The following is a 19488-nucleotide window of genomic DNA, read 5'->3' as shown; positions in this document are numbered from 1 at the left end:
AGAAGAAGTACTGGTGTGCTATTGCACTGCAGGGTGACTACAGGTAACATTTATGTACTATGTATCTCCAAAAGCTAGAAGAAAGGATATTAAATGTTTTCACCATGAAGAAATGATACATGTAGAGGAGGATAACTATATCTCCTAACTTAATAGTTAACCTAACTTAATCTAAACATAACATGGTACCTCATTAATAATGTCCAATTTTATGTCTTTATGTTTTCAATTAATAATAAAAATGAAATTAATATGCAAAAGTATGATGAGAATCAAGATATTTATATAAGTTCAGAGCTTCTCTTCATAACATATTTAGTGATTTCAAAGGGGAAAGTAGTGTGAGTTTACAATGATAAGCCTAGCAGATGCCACTGTAACTAATCTGTTAACATTACAAATAATCACACAAAATCACATTATGTGATGCCCTGAAAACACACATCATTTTGTGATATTATAGCCAGAAATGTATAGCTGAATCTAAACATTAGGAAACATAAAACACAAATGCATACAGACAATCTTAAAAAATGTAAAGGTCATGAAAAAAAATGATTGAGAAAGTCTTCCAGATTAAAGGAAACCAAAAAGCTATAATAAGATGGCATGTGATATCCTACATAGAACAGTGGACTAGTACTATTTTTTCTTTCTTTTGTTATGAAAAATATAATGTGACAAATGACTGACTTGCATAATGTTTATAGTTGGATAATATAAATATCCATGTTCATTTTCTGATTCAGACCATTGTATTATGTTTGTGCAAGAAAATATCCTTGCATTTGATAAATAAATTCTGAAATGATTAGGGGTAAAGATGCCACACTTGTAATTTTCTCCCAAATTGTTTAGAGTAAAATAATAGATATAGAAAGAGAATAATGAAGGAAATGTGGCAAATTGCTGAAATTTCGGGAACTAGGGTAAGCAATGGAATTCTTTATACTGATCCAGCAACATTTTTTTCAATAGAAATTATCTCAAAATTAAAAAAATTTAAATCATTTTGAAATCAGTGGAGCTTTCTAACTATAGGCCTCATATTATGTTTTTGTCACCCATATATATGTTTATGTCACACACATATCAGTCAGCTCAAAAGAGTAACAGTTTGAAATTGATTTTTTAAAATTTTTATTGTAAAGGCACAAATATTCTGTAAGATTACATAAGAGCCTAATAAAAGAAAATAAATGAAACAAATAATTAATATAGACATTTAAGGTATTTACCATTTTTTTGTGAGCTAAATTTTCTAGTACTTGCCTACCATCTATAAAGCATGACTCTGAATCATTTTCCCTATCATTGGTATGTTGGGTTTGTGTAATTCCATTGTCTTTAGTTTTCCATGAGAAAAAAAAATGTTCACTTGCAAGAAGTCTTGAAAGGAAATAAAAAGGTAAGTTTTGGGGTACAACAAGGAAGTCACATGTCAAGACCAACAACAAATTTAAACTGCCTTTTATAAGCATTAAACATGTGATAATATATGTCAATATAGGTATTAAAGGGACTGAAATAAGTGCAAGAAATTATTTTGGGTTGGCAGGGATTGTGGGGAAATAAAGGCTGGAGCCAAATGTAAAAAGTGAAGGAAAATGTTTTATTAGGGCAATGTATGAAGGACATTTTGGAATGAAAGACTGGTCAGTGCGGAGAATTTGTCAGTAAGTATAACAAGTGATTTTGTAGGCATGCCAACTAGTTTTGCTTTTATTCAAAAAATATATCCACTAAAACATAAAATTTGCAGCTTGGAAAATGAAAAGGCATTAACTCTTTGCCAGGTTTACTAATGATTTATTGTCTACCATGAAGCAGAAAAAATTGACAAGTGTTCTTCTTTTCAATCATCAGGAATAATTCTTCAAAAGTCAAATTTAAAGAGTATTTTTAAAAAATTTATAAGTTTCTTCTTGAGTTCATTAACTTCCCCTTGACATCAAGGATGTGCCTTTCCTAATTCATGTATCCCCAAGTCAAAGCATATTTCTGGACACAGAGGCACTACTTGTGTGTGCATATATGTATGTGTCAATGCTAAATTGAATTCTGCTTAAGAAAAATATAGTGGTTTTATTTTCATCTGCTTGTTTATAACATTTAGGAAACTGTTCGTGCAGCATTTGAGTCTGCCTACTTATATGCAGCTACTTTTGAAAAGATCCATTTATTCTTTAAGGAAAATGAGAGTCTTGATTTGCAAGCTCTTAAACTTCAAGAACCTGGTAAGTCTTCCATTTGTCCATACTAATTATTTTTTATAGAAATACCAAGTATGTGGTCTTGTAGTTTTCTGTATGGGGATATTTGGTGACAGAAAGAGTAGCCCTAAAAAGTCCCAACAAAAGTCAAGAATTTATTTATTTATAGATTATTTTCTATAGAATTACTTTCCCCCTTTATCTTTACTCAGTACTGCTATTTTATTTCAGGAAATTTGGGGGAGCAATTTCCTCCTAATGGCTTATCTTTTAGTATGATGTTTTATTTGTGCTAAGGCTGTACAAACTGTATATGGGAATGAGTTGAAAATACTATATACATCTCTACCAGTTCTATTAAATGAAGCTTATATAACTTTTTTCTTTCTTAGGAATTTGAGTAATCTTTTTTTGTCAGGGGAACCACATTGAGACCTGATGGGTGTGAATTAACAAGTCTTAGTCATGAAATTATACCAGGGGGAATTATTTTAGTAGACATATTATCTTTGAGAAAAGAAAATAATCTAGAATATTAGATTGAAATTTTAGGCAAGGAAATTTAGATAATTATAAAAATTAAGTACATATTATTTGTTATTGCTATTTAAAACAAAGTACAGTTCTTGTTTTATGAACTGGTTTTATTGCTTTTTTTAATATGCGAAATAATCATTTTGATACTTTGCCTCATGAACCAGCATTAATTTTTCTATAAGTTTTATATTTTTATTTCAATCCTTCATTATGTTAAAGTATTTTAAATTAGACTTTCTATCTCTAAGTTAAATAATTCAATATCCTCCTACAGAACCAAAATATTAGTATCACATTACCATCCAAAAAACTTAATTGTTTAAAAAATTGCTAAACAATTGTTAAACTTGTTCCATATTCAAAATTTCCCAGGTAAACCAGATTATATCTGACTTGGCCCAAGATCTAGTACAAGACCAGGCATTGTATCTGGTTGTTATGTCCCTTAAGTTTTAAAAATCTGCAACAGACATTCTTTTTTCTATTTACTAACTTAATAAAGAACTTACTTTATAAAAAAATGATAAGTTTTCTTCCATTGTTCTTTGGAAACACTCTCAACTGAGACAGTGCATGTTGAACTGAAGTGAACTGACAGGGATACAGGACATCATGCCTTGTGTGCTGGGCCATCGAATCATGGGGTCAGTAAAGAGCCTGACAATTCAGCACTACGTTAGTAGACCTAATTCAAACAACTATTTTTAATCAATTAGTTCTTCTAAATTTTCAGAGACTGGAGAGTACAAGATTTTTTCTTAATTTTTATTTCTTCTTTTTAGTTTTATATGACAATAGGATATATTTTGACATATTGTACGTGCATGGAGTATAACCCCTTCTTGTGGTTGTACATGATGCAGAATTATACTGGTTGTGTATTAATGTATGAACATATTGAATTATGTCTGATTCATTCTACTGAAATTTCTATTCCTATTCCCCCTCTCTTCCCTTCATTTTCTTTTGACTAATTCAATGAATTTCTATTCTTCCTCCCACTCCACCCATGTTTTGGTATTAGCAGCCACATGTCGAGAAAACATTCAGCCTTTGGTTTTTTGGGATGGCTTATTTCACTTAGTATGATAGTCTCCAGTTCCATCTATTTACTAGAAAATGCCATAATTTTATTATTTTTATGGCTGAATAGTATTCCATTCTGTATACATACCACATTTTTCTTTATCCATTCATCTATTGAAGGGCACCTAGGTTGGTTCCATAGTTCAGCTATTGTGAATTGAACTGCTATAAACATTGATGTGGCTGCATCACTATAGTATGCTGATTTTAAGTCCTTTGGGTATATGAAACGAGTGGGATACCTGGATCAAGTGGTGATTCCATTACAAGTTTTTTGAGGAATCTCCATACTGCTTTCCAGAGTGGTTGCACCAATTTGAAGTCCCACCAGCAAATGGTACAGCAAAAACCACGTATGAAATGTATGAGTATACTTTTTTCCCCACATCCTTGCTAATCTTTTATTACTTATATTCTTGAATTACCATTCTGACTGGAGTGAGATGAAATCTCAATGTAGTTTTAATTTGCACTTCTCTAATTGCTAGAGATGTTGAACATTTTTCATATATTTGTTAACCATTTATATTTCTTTTTCTGTGAAGTGCCTGTTCAGTTCCTTTGCCCATTTTCTGATTAAGTTATTATTTTTTGGTGGTAAGGTTTTTGAGTTCTTTATATATTTTGGATATTAATGCTCTAAGATGCAGGTGGCGAAGATTTTCTCCCATTCTGTAAGCTCTGTTTTGATGCTTTGGATTGTTTCCTTTGCTGTGAAGAAGCTTTTGAGTTTGATACCAACCCATTTATTGATTCTTGTTTTTAATTCTTGTACTTTAGGAGTCTCATTGAGGAATTTAAGCCAACATGATGGAGATTGGGGCCTACTCTTTCTTCCAGTAAGCACAGAGTCTCTGGTCTAATGCCTAATCCTTGAACCACTTTGAAGTGATTTTTTGTGCAGGGTGAGAGATAGGGTTTTAATTTTATTTTGTTACACATGGATTTCCAATTTTCCCAGCACCATTTGTTTAAGAAGCTATCATTTCTCCAATGTATGTTTATAGCACCTTTGTCTAACATGAGATAACTGTTTTTATGTGAGTGTGTCTCCTCTGTTTTGTACCATTGGTCTTCATGTCTGTTTTGGTACTAATACCATGGCATTTTTTTTACTATAGCTCTGTAGTATAGTTCAAGGACTGGTATTGTGATGCCTCAGCTTTGTCCTTCTTGCTAAGGATTGTTATGGCTATTCTGGTTTTCTTATTTTTCCATATGAATTTCATGATTGCTTTTTCTAGTTCTATGAAGAATGTTATTGGCATTTTAATAGGTAATACATTAAATATGTATAGCACTTTTGGTAGAATGGCCATTTTGACAATATTAATCTGCCTATGCAATAGCATGGGAGATCATTCCATCTTTTGAGGTCTTCTTCAGCTTCTTTCTTTAGTCTCTGTAGTTTTCATTGTAGAGGTCTTTCGCCTCTTTTGTTAGATTGATTCCCAAATATTTTTGAGGCTATTATGAATGGAATAGTTTTCCTAATTTCTCTTTAAGTTGATTCATCACTGATACATAGAAACATAATTGATTAATGTGTGTTAATTTTATATCCTGCTACTTTGCTGAATTCATTTATGAGTTCTAGAAGTTTTCTGGTGGAGGTTTTTAGGTCTTCTAAATATAGAATAATGTTGTCATAAAATAGTGATAATTTGAGTTCTTTTTTTCCTATTCTTATCCCTTTAATTTCTTTAATCTTTTTAATTGCTCTGGCTTGAGTTTCAAGGACTGTATTGAATAGAAGTGGTGAAAGAGGGCATCTTTGTCTTGATCCAGTTTTTAAAGGGAACACTTTCAATTTATTTTCCATTTAAAATGATATCAGGCTTGGGGTAAAATTTGTAGCTTTTATAGTGTTGAGGTATATTCCTAATATTCCTAGTTTTTCTAGTGAATGGATGCTATATTTTGTCAAAAGCTTTTTCTGCCTCTACTGAGATAACATGTGATTCTTGTCTTTAAGTGTATTGACGTGATTAATTACATTTATTGATTTATATATATTGAACCCCACTTGATCATGGTACACTGACTTTTCAATATGTTTTTGTATGCAATTTGTCAGAATTTTATTGGGAATTTTTGTATCTATGTTCATAAGGGATATTGGCTTGAAGTTTTTTTTTTCCTTGAGGTGCCTTTGTCTGGTTTTGGTATCAGGATGATACTAGCTTCATAGAATGAGTTTGAAAGGATTCCCTCATTTTCTCTTTCTTGGAATAGTTTGCAGAGGATTTGAATTAATTCTTCTTTGAAGGTCTAGTAGAACCCAACTGAGAATCCATCTGATCCTGGGTTTTTCCTTGTTGGTAGGCTTTTGATAGCATCTTTAATTTCATTATTTGAAAGTGATCTGTTTAAATTTGCTATGTCCTCCTGTTTCAATTTGTGTAGTTCATATGTCTCTAGGAATTTGTTGGTGTCTTCAAGATTTTCTATTTAATTACAGTATAAATATTTATTATTATTATCTGTATTTCAGTAGTCTCCATTGCAATATTTTCTTTTTCATCACCAATTTTAGTAATTTGAGATTTCTCTCTCTTTTTATTTATTAGTTTGGCTAAGGGTTTATCAATTTCATGAAACAACCACCTTTTTGTCAGTTTTTTGGATTTTTTTGTGTATGTGTGTTTCAATTCCATTGATTTCAGCTCTGATTTTAATTATTTCTTGTCTTCTTCTGCTTTTGCTTTTGATTTGTTCTTATTTTATTAGGGCTTTGACATGTCATATTAGGTAATTTATTTGTTGACATTCCATGCTTTTAATGAATGAGTTCAATAAAATGAATTATCCTCTTAGAACTGCCTTCATTGTGCCCCAGAGATTTTTTTTGTATTTTTTTTCCATTTTTTTATTGATTGTTCAAAACATTACAGAGCTCATGATATATCATCTTTCATACATTTGACTCAATTGGGTTTTGAACTCCCCAAATATATATTGCAGACTCACTTCTGTTACATACTCACATTTTTACATAATGGCATATTAGTGACTGTTGTATTCTGCTACCTTTCCTATCCCCTACTATCCCCCCTCCCCTCCCCTCCCCTCCCATCTTCCCTCTCTACCTCCTCTGCTGTTGTTCAATTCTCTCCCCTTTTCCCCCCCTCCCCCTTGCCCCTCATAACCTCTTATAATTTTGTGTATCGCTGAAGGTCTCCTACCATTTCCATATGCTTTCCCTTCTCTCTCCCTTTCTCTCCCCCCATTCGTCTTAGTTTACTGTTAGTCTTTTCCTCATGCTCTTCCTTCCTGTTCTATTCTTAGTGGCTCTCTTTATATCAAAGAAGACATTTGACATTTGTTTTTTAGGGCTTGGCTAGCTTCACTTAGCATAATCTGCTCTAATGCCATCCATTTCCCTGCAAATTCTATGATTTTGTCATTTCTTAGTGCTGCATAATACTCCATTGTGTATAGCTGCCACAATTTTTTTATCCACTCATCTATTGAAGGGCATCTAGGTTGGTTCCACAGTCTAGCTATTGCGAATTGTGCTGCTATAATCATTGATGTGGCCGTATCCATATAGTGCACTCTTTTAAGGTCCTCAGGGAATAGTCCGAGAAGGGCAATAGCTGGGTCAAATGGTGGATCCATTCCCAGCTTTCCCAGGAATCTCCATACTGCTTTCCAAATTGGCCTCACCATTTTGCAGTCCCACCAGCAGTGTACAAGTGTGCCCTTTTCCCCACATCCTCGCCAACACTTATTGTTGTTTGACTTCATAATGGCTGCCAATCTTACTGGAGTGAAATGGTATCTTAGAGTGGTTTTGATTTGCATTTCTCTGATTGCTAGAGATGGTGAGCATTTTCTCATGTGCTTGTGGATTGATTGTATGTCCTCCTCTGAGAAGTGTCTGTTCAGGTCCTTGGCCCATTTGTTGATTGGATTCTTTGTTATCTTATTGTTTAATTTTTTGAGTTCTTTGTACATTCTGGAAATTAGGGCTCTATCTGAGGTGTGAGGGGTAAAAATTTGTTCCCAGGATGTAGGCTCTCTACTTACTTCTTTTACTGTTTCTCTTGCTGAGAAAAAACTTTTTAGTTTAAGTAGGTCCCATTTGTTTATTCTTGTTATTAACTCTTGGGCTATGGGCGTTCTATTAAGGAATTTGGAGCCCGACCCCACAATATGTAGATCGTAGCCAACTTTTCCTTCTATCAGACACAGTGTCTCTGTTTTTATATCTAGCTCCTTGATCCATTTTGAGTTAACTTTTGTGGCTGGCGAGAGAAAGGGATTCAATTTCATTTTGTTGCATATAGATTTCCAATTTTCCCAACACCATTTGTTGAAGATGCTATCCTTCCTCCATTGCATGTTTTTAGCCACTTTATCAAATATAAGATAGTTGTAACTTTGTGGATTAGTCTCTGTGTCCTCTATTCTGTACCATTGGTCCACCTGCCTGTTTTGGTACCAGTACCATGCTGTTTTTGTTACTATTGCTTTGTAGTACAGTTTGAGCTCTGGTATCACTATACCTCCAGATTCACACTTCCTGCTTAGAATTGCTTTTGCTATTCTGGGTCTTTTGTTTTTCCATATGAATTTCATGATTGCTTTATCTATTTCTACAAGAAATGCCTTTGGGATTCTGATTGGCATCGCATTAAACCTGTAGAGAACTTTGGGTAATATCGCCATTTTGATGATGTTAGTTCTGCCTATCCATGAACAGGGTACATTTTTCCATCTTCTGAGATCTTCTTCTATCTCTCTCTTTAGGGTTCTGTAGTTTTCATTGTATAAATCTTTCACCTCTTTTGTTAGGTTGATTCCCAAGTATCTTATTTTCTTTGAGGATATTGTGAATGGAGTGGTTTTCCTTATTTCCATTTCAGAGGATTTGTTGCTGATATACAGGAATGCCTTTGATTTGTGCGTGTTGATTTTATATCCTGCCACTTTGCTGAATTCATTTATTAACTCTAGCAGCTTCTTTGTAGATCCTTTTGGGTCTGTTAAGTATATTATCATGTCATCCGCAAATAGCGATAATTTAATTTCTTCCTTTCCTATTTTTATACCTTTAATTTCTTTTGTCTGTCTAATTGCTCTGGCTAGTACTTCGAGAATTAAATTGAATAGAAGTGGTGATAGAGGACATCCCTGTCTTGTTCCAGATTTTAGAGGGAATGCCTTCAGTTTTTCTCCGTTTAGGATGATGCTAGCCTGAGGTTTAGCATATATAGCTTTTACAATGTTAAGGTAAGTTCCTGTTATCCCTAGTTTTTCTAGTGTTTTGAACATAAAGGGATGCTGTACTTTGTCAAATGCTTTTTCTGCATCTATTGAGATGATCATATGGTTCTTGTCTTTAAGCCTATTGATGTGGTGAATAGCATTTATTGATTTCCGTATATTGAACCAGCCTTGCATCCCAGGGATGAATCCTACTTGATCATGGTGCACAAGTTTTCTGATATGTTTTTGTATTCGATTCGCCAGAATTTTATTGAGAATTTTTGCATCCAAGTTCATTAGAGATATTGGTCTGTAGTTTTCTTTCTTTGAAGTGTCTTTGTCTGGTTTTGGGATCAGAGTGATGTTGGCCTCATAGAATGAATTTGGAAGAGCTCCTTCTTTTTCTATTTCTTGAAATAGCTTGAAAAGTATTGGTATTAATTCTTCTTTGAAGGTTTTGTAGAACTCCGCTGTATACCCATCAGGTCCAGGGCTTTTCTTGGTTGGTAGTCTTTTGATGGCTTCTTCTATTTCTTCCTTTGTTATTGGTCTGTTTAAATTGTATGTGTCTTCCTGTCTCAATCTGGGCAAATCATATGCCTTAAGAAATTTATCGATATCGTCGCTATCTTCTACTTTATTAGAATATAGGGTTTCAAAATACTTTCTAATTATCTTCTGTATTTCTGTAGTGTCTGTTGTGATATTCCTTTTTTCATCCCGTATATTAGTAATTTGAGTTCTCTCTCTTCTTCTTTTTGTTAGCATGGCTAAGGGCTTGTCTATCTTATTTATTTTTTCAAAGAACTAACTTTTAGTTTTATCAATTTTTTCAATGTTTTTTTTGCTTCAATTTCATTTATTTCTGCTCTAATTTTAATTATTTCTTGTCTTCTACTACATTTGCTGTTGTTTTGTTCTTCCTTTTCTAGGTTTTTGAGGTGTAGTGTGAGTTCATTTATTTGTTGGTTTTTTCTTTTTTTGATGAAAGAACTCCAGGAAATGAATTTCCCTCTTAAAACTGCTTTCATTGTGTCCCATAGATTCCGGTATGTTGTGTCTGTATTATCATTTGACTCTAAGAATTTTTTTATCTCTTCCTTTATGTCTTCTGTAACCCATTGATCATTCAATAACATATTGTTCATTTTCCATGTGGTGTAGGATTTTTCCTTCCTATTTTTATCATTGATTTCCAATTTCATTCCATTATGGTCAGATATGGTGCATGGTATTATCTCCACGACTTTATATTTACTAAGAGTTGCCTTATGGCATAATATATGGTCTGTCTTTGAGTAGGATCCATGTGCTGCTGAGAAGAACGTGTATCCACTTGATGATGGTTGGTATATTCTATATATTTCGGTTAGGTCTAGGTTATTGATTGTGCTGTTGAGTTCTATAGTTTCTTTATTCAGTTTTTGTCTGGAGGATCTGTCTAAAGGCGAGAGCGGTGTGTTGAAATCACCTGTAATTATTGTGTTATGGTCTATTTGACTCTTGAACTTGAGGAGCGTTTGTTTTATGTACGTTGCAGCTCCATTGTTTGGTGCATACAAATTGATAATTGTTATGTCTTGTTGGTGGATGGTCCCTTTTAACAGTATATAGTGTCCTTCTTTATCCTTCTTAATTAACTTAGGTTTGAATTTGATTTTATTTGATATGAGTATGGCCACTCCTGCTTGCTTCCGAGGGCCATGTGAGTGGTATGATTTTCCCAACCTTTTACCTTCAGCCTGTGTATGTCTTTTCCTATCATATGAGTCTCCTGAAGGCAGCATATTGTTGGGTTTGTTTTTTTGATCCAGGTTACTAGCCTATGTCTCTTGATTGGTGAGTTTAGGCCATTAACATTTAAGGTTACAATTGAGATATGATTTGTATTTCCAGTCATGCTTCTTTATTTATTTATTTTAGTTTGGCTAGTTTTACTTTTTGGTTATTTTCCTCCTCCTTTACTGAGATACCTCTTGTTGTTAGTTTTGGGCACTATTTTTCAATTCCTCTTCTTGTAGTATATTGCTCAGAATGCTTTGCAGTGCTGGTTTTCTTGCTGCGAATTCTTTTAGCTTTTGTTTATCGTGAAAGATTTTAATTTCTTTGTCAAATCTGAAGCTCAATTTTGCTGGATACAGTATTCTTGGTTGAAATCCATTATTTTTCAGCGTTTGAAATACATTGTTCCAGGATCTTCTTGCTTTCAAAGTCTGTGCTGAGAAATCAGTCGTTAACCTAATTGGTTTACCCCTGAATGTAATCTGCCTCTTTTCTCTCGTAGCTTTTAATATTCTCTCCTTGTCCTGTATGTTGGCTATCTTCATAATTATGTGTCTTGGAGTTGGTCTATTATAGTTTTGAATGTTTGGGGTCCTGTAGGCTTCCAGGATTTGGCAATCCATTCCATCTTTCACCTCTGGGAAGTTTTCTACAATTATTTCATTTAAAATGCTGTCCATTCCTTTGGTTTGAATCTCTGTGCCTTCTTCTATCCCAATGACTCTCAAATTTGGTTTTTTAATGACATCCTATATCTCTTGAATAGATTGCTCATGGGATTTAAGCATCTTTTCTGTGTTGACTATACTCTTTTCAAGTTGATAAACCTTGTCTTCATTATCTGATGTTCTGACTTCTACTTGATCAAATCTATTTGTAATATTCTCGTTTTGGCTGGGAAATACAAACCAAAGGAATGCACAATCTTTTCAGTGAAATAATATTTAAAAATTTCCAAAAACTAAAGAACAAGATGGAAAAATCAGGCTACAGAAGGCGTGGCGCCCCAGGGAAGCGATTAATTAGCAAGCAGGGAGAGACATGGCTGCGATCAGGTGGAATCCCGCCAGCCAAGCCCGCACTGACCCCGGGGCTGAGTACGGGATTTTAGACGGGGAAGGAAGCGGTACAGTCCCATCCCCCACAGCGGACACTCCACCAAGGCAGTCAGCAGCCAGAATCTTGAAAAGCTGAAATATCCACTGCCACTCTCCGACAGATTTCAACAACAAAACAGGTGTGTGGCACTCAGCCCATCCCCCATACATCGGGAACTCGCATAAAATCTCTCCTAGGCTTTCCGGGGGAGGGAGTATCAGAGTGAGCCTGCATAAAGACTAGGGGGGAACTAGAGGCACCTGACCTGCAACCCCCCCTCCCCATCTGCAGCCAAAACAAAACCTATCTAGCTAGCGCTGGGGGAGGGGCAAGCAGGAAAAATCAAAAGGACAGAGTGCCTGGGATCCCAATTGCTAACTGTGGGACCCCGGAGATCCAGGCCGACTGATTGCCCCAGAGATTTTGATAAGTTGTATTGGTATTCTCATTTACCTATAAGTTTTTTTTATTTCATCCATGATTTCTTCAATTATTGATTGTGGTCATCAGTAGAGTATTATTTAGTCTCCAGGTTTTAGAGTAGCTTCTATTTCATTATCATTGATTTCTATTTTCATTTCATTATGATCTGATAGAATGCAAGTATTATCTCCATTTGTTTTGTAGTTGCTAAGAATTGCTTTGTGGCACATAATATGGTGTATTTTAGAAAAGGAACTATTGTGCTGCTGAGAAGAAAGTGTATTCAGTCATTGATGGATGGAAAATTCTATATATGTCTGTTACATCTAAATTATTAATTGTAACTTTTAGTTCTACATTTTCTTTATTTAATTTTTGTTTAGATGACATAGCCTGTGGTGAGAGAGGTGTGTTAAGGTCCCCAGTAGTATTATGTTGTGGTCTATTTGCTTCTTGAAATTGAGAATTGCTTATTTGATGTACATGGAAGCTTCATTATTTAGGGCATAAATATTTATGATTGTTATGTTGTATTGATGTATAATTCCCATAAGCAGTATGAAATGTCCTTCTTTGTCCCTTAACTTTGGCTTGAAGACTAGTTTATCTGATATTAGGATAGAAACCCCTGCTTGTTTATGAGATCCATGTGAATGATATGTTTTTCCCAGTCTGAATGTCCTTGCCTATCAGGTGAGTCTCTTGGAGACAGCATATTGTTGGGTCTTGTTTTTAATCCAATCTATTAGTCAGTGTCTTCAGATTGATAAGTTTAGGCCATTTACATAAATGTTATATTGAGAAATGATTTTTATTCCAAGTCATTTTTATTTATTTATGGTTTTAAACTTTAATTAGTTTCTTCTTTGATTGACTAGTCATCTAGTGTAGTTCCCCCCTTTGGAGTCTACATTATTTTTTATTTCTTTTTTTTTGAGACATTTTATTGAGTATTTTATAGTGCAGGCTTTCTAGTTGTGAATTCTTTTAACTTTTATTTGTCATGGAAGGTTATTATTTCATCCTCAATTCTGAAGCTTAATTTTGATGGGTATAGTATTCTTGGTGGGCATTTTCTTTCAGAGATTGGTATATATTATTCCAAGACCTCCTGGCTTTGAGGGTCTGGGTTGAGAAATCTGCTGAAATCTGGATTGGTTTCCCTCTAAATATGTTTTTTTCCCTCTGGCAGGCTTTAAAATTGTATCCTTGTTTTGTGTGTCAGGCATTTTTATAATAATATGCTTTGGAGTGGGTCTGTTATTATTTTGTGTATTTGGGTTCTTTCCTTTATCTGATTTTTCCATCTTGTTCTTTAGTTTTTGGAAATCTTTAAATATTATTTCACTGAAAAGATTGTGCATTCCTTTGGTTTGTATTTCCCAGCCTTCATCTATTCTGATAAATCTTAAATTTGGTCTTTTCAGGTTATTCTATATTTCTTGGAAGTTTTGTTCATGGTCTCTTAATATCTATACTCTTTGCTCAACTTTATTATGAAGATTGCCTGAAACTCTGTCTTCCAAGGGGGTCTAGTCTGTTGGTGATGCCCTCCATTAAATTTTTAATTTGTGGGGCAGGGGTTGTGGCTCAGTGGTAGTGCACTTGCCTAGCATGCATGAGGCACTGGGTTTGATTCTCAGCACCATATACAAATAAATAAAATAAAGGTCCATCAACAGCTAAAAAAAAATTTTAAAAAATTAATTTGCTTTATTGATTCCTTCATTTAGAGGATTTCTGCTTGATTTGTTTTGAATTTTTTTCTGAATCTCTATCTCTTTATTGAAGTGATCTTTCACTTCCTATATTTTCTCTCTGATTTCACTGCTTAGATAATCCTTTACCTTGCAGACCAGTTTAACTATGTACATTCTAAACTCCTTCTCTGACATTTCTTCCACTCTAATGTAGATGGAGTCTATTATTGAAGTATCTTGGTTTGTTTGGTGCTTTTTCATAATGTTTGTGTGTCTACCCATCTAATAGTATGGCTCTGAGGCAGTGGAGATTCTACCCAATGGACTTAGAGTGTCCCGGAAGGTTTATAGTACCTCACTGTTTAGAGGGAGACAAATAATTACAACAACCAATGCAAACAGTATACAGCATTAAACCAAGTCGTTTCTGCTATGACATCTGTAGTTTTAATTGTCACAATAAACAGAAAAGATATAATCAAAAAAAAGATATAAACAAAAAAATTGTTGCGTACAATAAAAACAATAAGTTTGCAAAATGGTTTATAATTTGAATGGTGGATAGGGAGAGAACAGAAGCGATGTATGATGTGATGATTATCAGGGAAGAGGAGAAAAGGTGTAAAAAATTAAAGGAATAGTGAAAGAGGAAAAATTAGAGATTGGCTACTAGCAGAAGAGAAAAAAATATATATATATGGTAAAAAAATTAAAAATAAATAAAAATTAAAGAATACAAAACAAAACTGAAATATACTAATCAAACTCACTAGTCTTCAAAAAATGGATCCATGAATAATAACTGGTTTCAAAAATGCTAGAAATGAGGAAAAACAGCAAATATGAATATGTATAATGTCCAACAATGTATTAAGGTCTAGTTAAACAGAGAAAAGGAAAAAAGAAAAAAATCAATGAAGGTTAAAGAATTGTTTCCATTGTAATTCAAAAGATTCTCAGCTTCCCTTCTCCTAAGGGTTAGGTGGGCTCCTCTGGAGTATGGTGCTAGCTCTACCCTCAGGGTGGGGTTGCTGAGTTTGATTTTCTCCTGGTCACTTGGGCACACTCTGTTATGCAATGTGAATTTTCCAAGTACATATTTTAGGCTAATATTGGGATTACTAGGAATTGGCTCTCTAGCTGTCAGCTCCTGTGCTACAGTTGCAAAATGATTCTTTCCTCTGTCCTCCACACACACCTGGGAGAAATGCAGATTCTTCCCCACACAAGGATATTGTGGAGCATATCTTTCAGTTTAATTAGGCAGTGTCTTTAATCTCTAAATTCTCCATACCCAGACACACCTAAGGCCCCCTAAAAATGTGCATTCCTTGAATTCCCTTATTCTTCTACTTTGCTTGCAGATGGACCACTTTGGCTGGTGTACATTCTAATCACAGCTATAGCAGTGATTATGGCACTGGAAATTTCTTCCTTATTTTATTATATCCAACCTCTTGAGTCCCCAGTCTGCTTTTAATGATCATTATTAAATTCCAGTAAAGTCCCTTCCCTTTTAAATTTTTATCTATTTATTTATTTTTTGTTTAATGACCTTGTGGAGAAGCTGCGTATCTGCTTTCTTGGTTTCATGCCACAGAGCCACCAGAAAAGAGACTTTCTCTTTTCCACCATCTTGAAAACCCCCATGATTTTCAAAGACACATGTCAGAGTTTGGAATTGTATATGCATTAGAAGGAGTTGGTTTTTTAATAATGACATGATAAAAATGTATTCAAATACAATCAGGCTTCAATTGGTTCCAGGTGAACTGGAGAAAGAAAGAAAAAGGAGACTGGAAGATTGTCCAAATGCAACTGCAATTTATGACAGATGCAAGTTGTCAAATGCCTTAACATGATGTAAAGAGTAGGAATGACAGAGAAGTATTAGGAAGATGAATGGAGATAACTTTAACTATATTATATTTGAGCTCATTTGTTTTAAAATTTTGTTGTGAATATCCTCCAAAATGCTTTCCTTTCAGATATCATGTGAGAGAACCCTTAGATTAACCCCAACTTGAAACCAGCCTATCTCTAGAATCTAGTCCACTCCAGAATCACTGCAATTATTCATAGTGAATAATAATTCATCAAGTCACATTGTTTTTGTTTTCTAGTGCATATAAAAGATACAAAAGTTATGTTTACACTATAGTCTATTAAGTGTGCAATAGCATTATTCTAAAAGCAATGTATAAATCTTAATTTAAAAATACTTTGTAACTAAAAGTGTGCTAACAATCATCTGAACTATTGAAAAAATGGCACCAATAGACTTGCTTGATGCAGGTTGCTACAGAACTTTAATTGGTTAAAAATTATCTGTGAAGTGCAATAAAGTGAAGCACAATTAAACAAGGTATGTATGAAGAATTATTCTCATCTGTTCTTTCTTAATAGGAACTGGAAAACATGTTTATATTGTAAAATATTGGACTTTTTATTATAATAATAAAATATCAAACATTCTGAGCTAACAGATAATGTACTCTTAGATAATAACATTATAAATGCATGTATATTCAATTATTTTAATATATTTTATAATGACCCTTTAAAATCCAATATGATATATTTTATGATTTATGTGAATTGTTTTATGTAGATGTTAAGTACTTTAGTGACCAACTGGAAAAATATCACAAACAGCACAAGGATGCACTGGCTCTAAAACCCACCAGAAATGTAGGATTGCTGCTCATAGACACCAAGCTGCTAAAAGAAAAATTAATTCCATCACCTTTGCGATGCTTGGAGGTAACTATGAACTAGGAAAAATTTTAATTATGGTCTCTACAATCATTTCTTGGTTTCAACAACAAAAGTAAAACAATTTTCTTGTATTGTAAAGATAGAAATGAATAGAAGACTACTTGTCATCCTTAATTTCTAAGAAAAATTTCATGTTTTTTCTATCACAAGCATAATCTGCTTATAGATTTAATAGAGAAGAGATCTGCAAATGTCAGACTAACCTCTTACTCCTACTTCTTTTTATTTTGTGGGAATGTTTCAAGACTTCCAGGTAAGATATACTACTGTTACATTTCAGTGTCCTAGTAGCAATGCTGGTTGATTCTATGATATTGAGATCTAGTTTAAAGAATCATTTCCTTATTTGGAATATAGAATAATTCATAAAAACATGACAATAAATTCCTTTGGAGCCAGCATATATCTGTATGTTCCCAAATGACTCCAAGGAGACAGACAAAGCTATAGAATAGAAATTGGAGAAATAAAAGGTCAATACAGCCTGCCTCTTGCTTTATACACAAGATTATAAAAATGCAACTACAATCATATGCCAGATGGAGACTGACAAATGCCTTAACCATTATGTAAGGAGCAGGAATGGCAAAGAAATGTGGGGAAGAAGAATGGAGCTCTTGAGTTTCAAAATTTTGTTGTCATTCTCAAAATGACTGGAAGATAGTTGAGACACATTGTCTATGGCTGCTTTCTTGCTGTTAAGGGCAGAGTTGAATGGTTGCAACAGAGATTGTATGTCTTGCAAATCCGAGATATTTACTATATGACTCTATGGAATATCCTTGCTGACTCTTTATGTAGGTAACAGAAGATAGAACATTGGCTAAAATGCTGAGGGCCTAAGTGCCAGTATGTTCTGTCATTAATTAGTTGTATGACATTGAATTTACTCCTAGGTCTTTACTTCTTCATCTGTTAAAAAAGAAAATGACTGCACATATAATTAGAGAAAACTCAACTTTCATAAACATTTTTGAGCACTAGTATATATCAAGCAAAGAAAATCAAACTCAAACTGTCTTAAGCAATCAAAAAATATATGGGTTTATGCAACCAAACAGTCCAGGGATTAGGTAGACAGTCAGGAGGTTTCATCTAATGGTTTGATATTACCATGGACCAAATTTCTTTCATTTTCCTTTCTGGGCTCTCAATGTATCATCTTCATACTAAAGTGATCATTTTTTTTTTCAAATATTTGTTAAATGGTTGTTGAAAACTCCTCAGGCCAATTATTTCCTTGTTTGTATACAAAAAGAAAATAGAGATTTGGCTTCTGTGTACACATTCCTCTCAGCCGTGAACAAAAGTCCCAGGATCAGTTAAGGGAAGACATCCATCCTAATCCAATCAGCATGCTCATGTTTGCCTAAAACACTCAGACCCTCTCTTTGTTCCTGAAGTAGAGATCAGTTTCTCCCAGACCATATAGCTACCACCCAACATGAAAGGAAAGAGAATAACACTGGAGAGGGCAGCACAGAGCACACTACATAGAGCAAAGAAGCAGAAAGTACACTTGCAAGATTTGAGAGAATTTAGGGAAACTGTTTAGTAAGCTGTGCAGCCTATTTTGTATAAAAATGATCTATAAAATCTGATCTTTTTGGTTCATTTGACTAGCAATGATTTAATGAGAAAAAATATTCCCTTCATATGTATTGCTGTTTCCAAAACTTGACGATTTAGCAGATGTCCACTTAGGACTTATTTAAAATATATAACAAAGTAGAAATATTCATGTATTTATGATTCACATTTTCTTTCTCTTTCTTAGGTGCTGAATTTTATGCTTCCTCGTTTAAGCAAGAAAAAAGTGGATGCTATTATCTCTGAGGCCCAAGATGCAGAGTATAAACTTGAATTTGTTCCAAGTACTACCATAGAATATGTTAACAGTTTAGTATTTCTTGATGAAATTCAGGAACGGGTGAGTTTATTAGCTTACATAACTTAATATTCCTGTTCTTAAGGTAGGAAAATAATATGTGTGATAAGAAAACTTGAGGGACTATGAGTCAGAACCACTGTCAAAATATCAGAAATACTTTCAGAGTAAAGGCACCCTACATTACAGCATTAATGACCCCTTACATTTACCAAACTCTTACTCCTAGTCAGGAATTTTGTTAATTTTTTTTACATGTGCTAAATTTTTAATCCTCACAAAAACTTGAGAAGTATGAATAATTTTATCCTGATTCTACTGACGAGGAAACAGGGACTAAAATAGGTTATGCTGTCCAAAATCACAGAACTTGTATGTGGTAAAGCTGGAATTTTGACCACAAAACCAAAATTCTCAACCATACTTTATTGCAATTCTAATTTTTAATAAATGGTAATAGAATGGTAACCAGATATTAGTCACTACAGAAGTCTTAACCCTTAATACATAGCTGCATAATAGTCAGTAACCTTTCTATTAAAAATGGACAAAGTTACAAACTCTGAACCACTTAAGTGGGAAGGTGGGAGTGGGGAGTAAAATGTATATATGGATACTGAAGGAATGCAAATGAAAGGCAGGCGCTCTCTCTCTCTCTCTCTCTCTCTCTCTTTCTCTCTTTCACACACACACACACACACACACCCTCACTCAAATCTTTTGTCTGCCTTGCTTCTTTCTCCTACAAACTTGATTTACTTCTGTCAGT

The 19488-nt window shown here is 34.0% G+C and overlaps 1 protein-coding gene across 1 annotated transcript in view; it reads left to right on the top strand.

Moving 5' to 3' along the window:
- The window catches only part of Dnah6 (dynein axonemal heavy chain 6), a 263669-nt gene that overhangs the window by 50795 nt on the left and 193386 nt on the right, over window positions 1-19488 (top strand). The window contains exons 13-15 of the mRNA XM_005335870.5: window positions 2117-2237; window positions 16665-16816; window positions 18609-18761. Of these exons, the coding sequence (XP_005335927.2) occupies window positions 2117-2237; window positions 16665-16816; window positions 18609-18761 (426 nt within the window). The remainder of the gene's footprint in view (window positions 1-2116; window positions 2238-16664; window positions 16817-18608; window positions 18762-19488) is intronic.

The sequence above is a fragment of the Ictidomys tridecemlineatus genome, chromosome 12 (genome assembly GCF_052094955.1).
Source record: "Ictidomys tridecemlineatus isolate mIctTri1 chromosome 12, mIctTri1.hap1, whole genome shotgun sequence".
NCBI classification, from domain to species: Eukaryota; Metazoa; Chordata; class Mammalia; order Rodentia; family Sciuridae; genus Ictidomys; species Ictidomys tridecemlineatus.
Note: the sequence above shows the minus strand (reverse complement) of the source record. Positions and strands in the feature narration are given on the sequence as shown.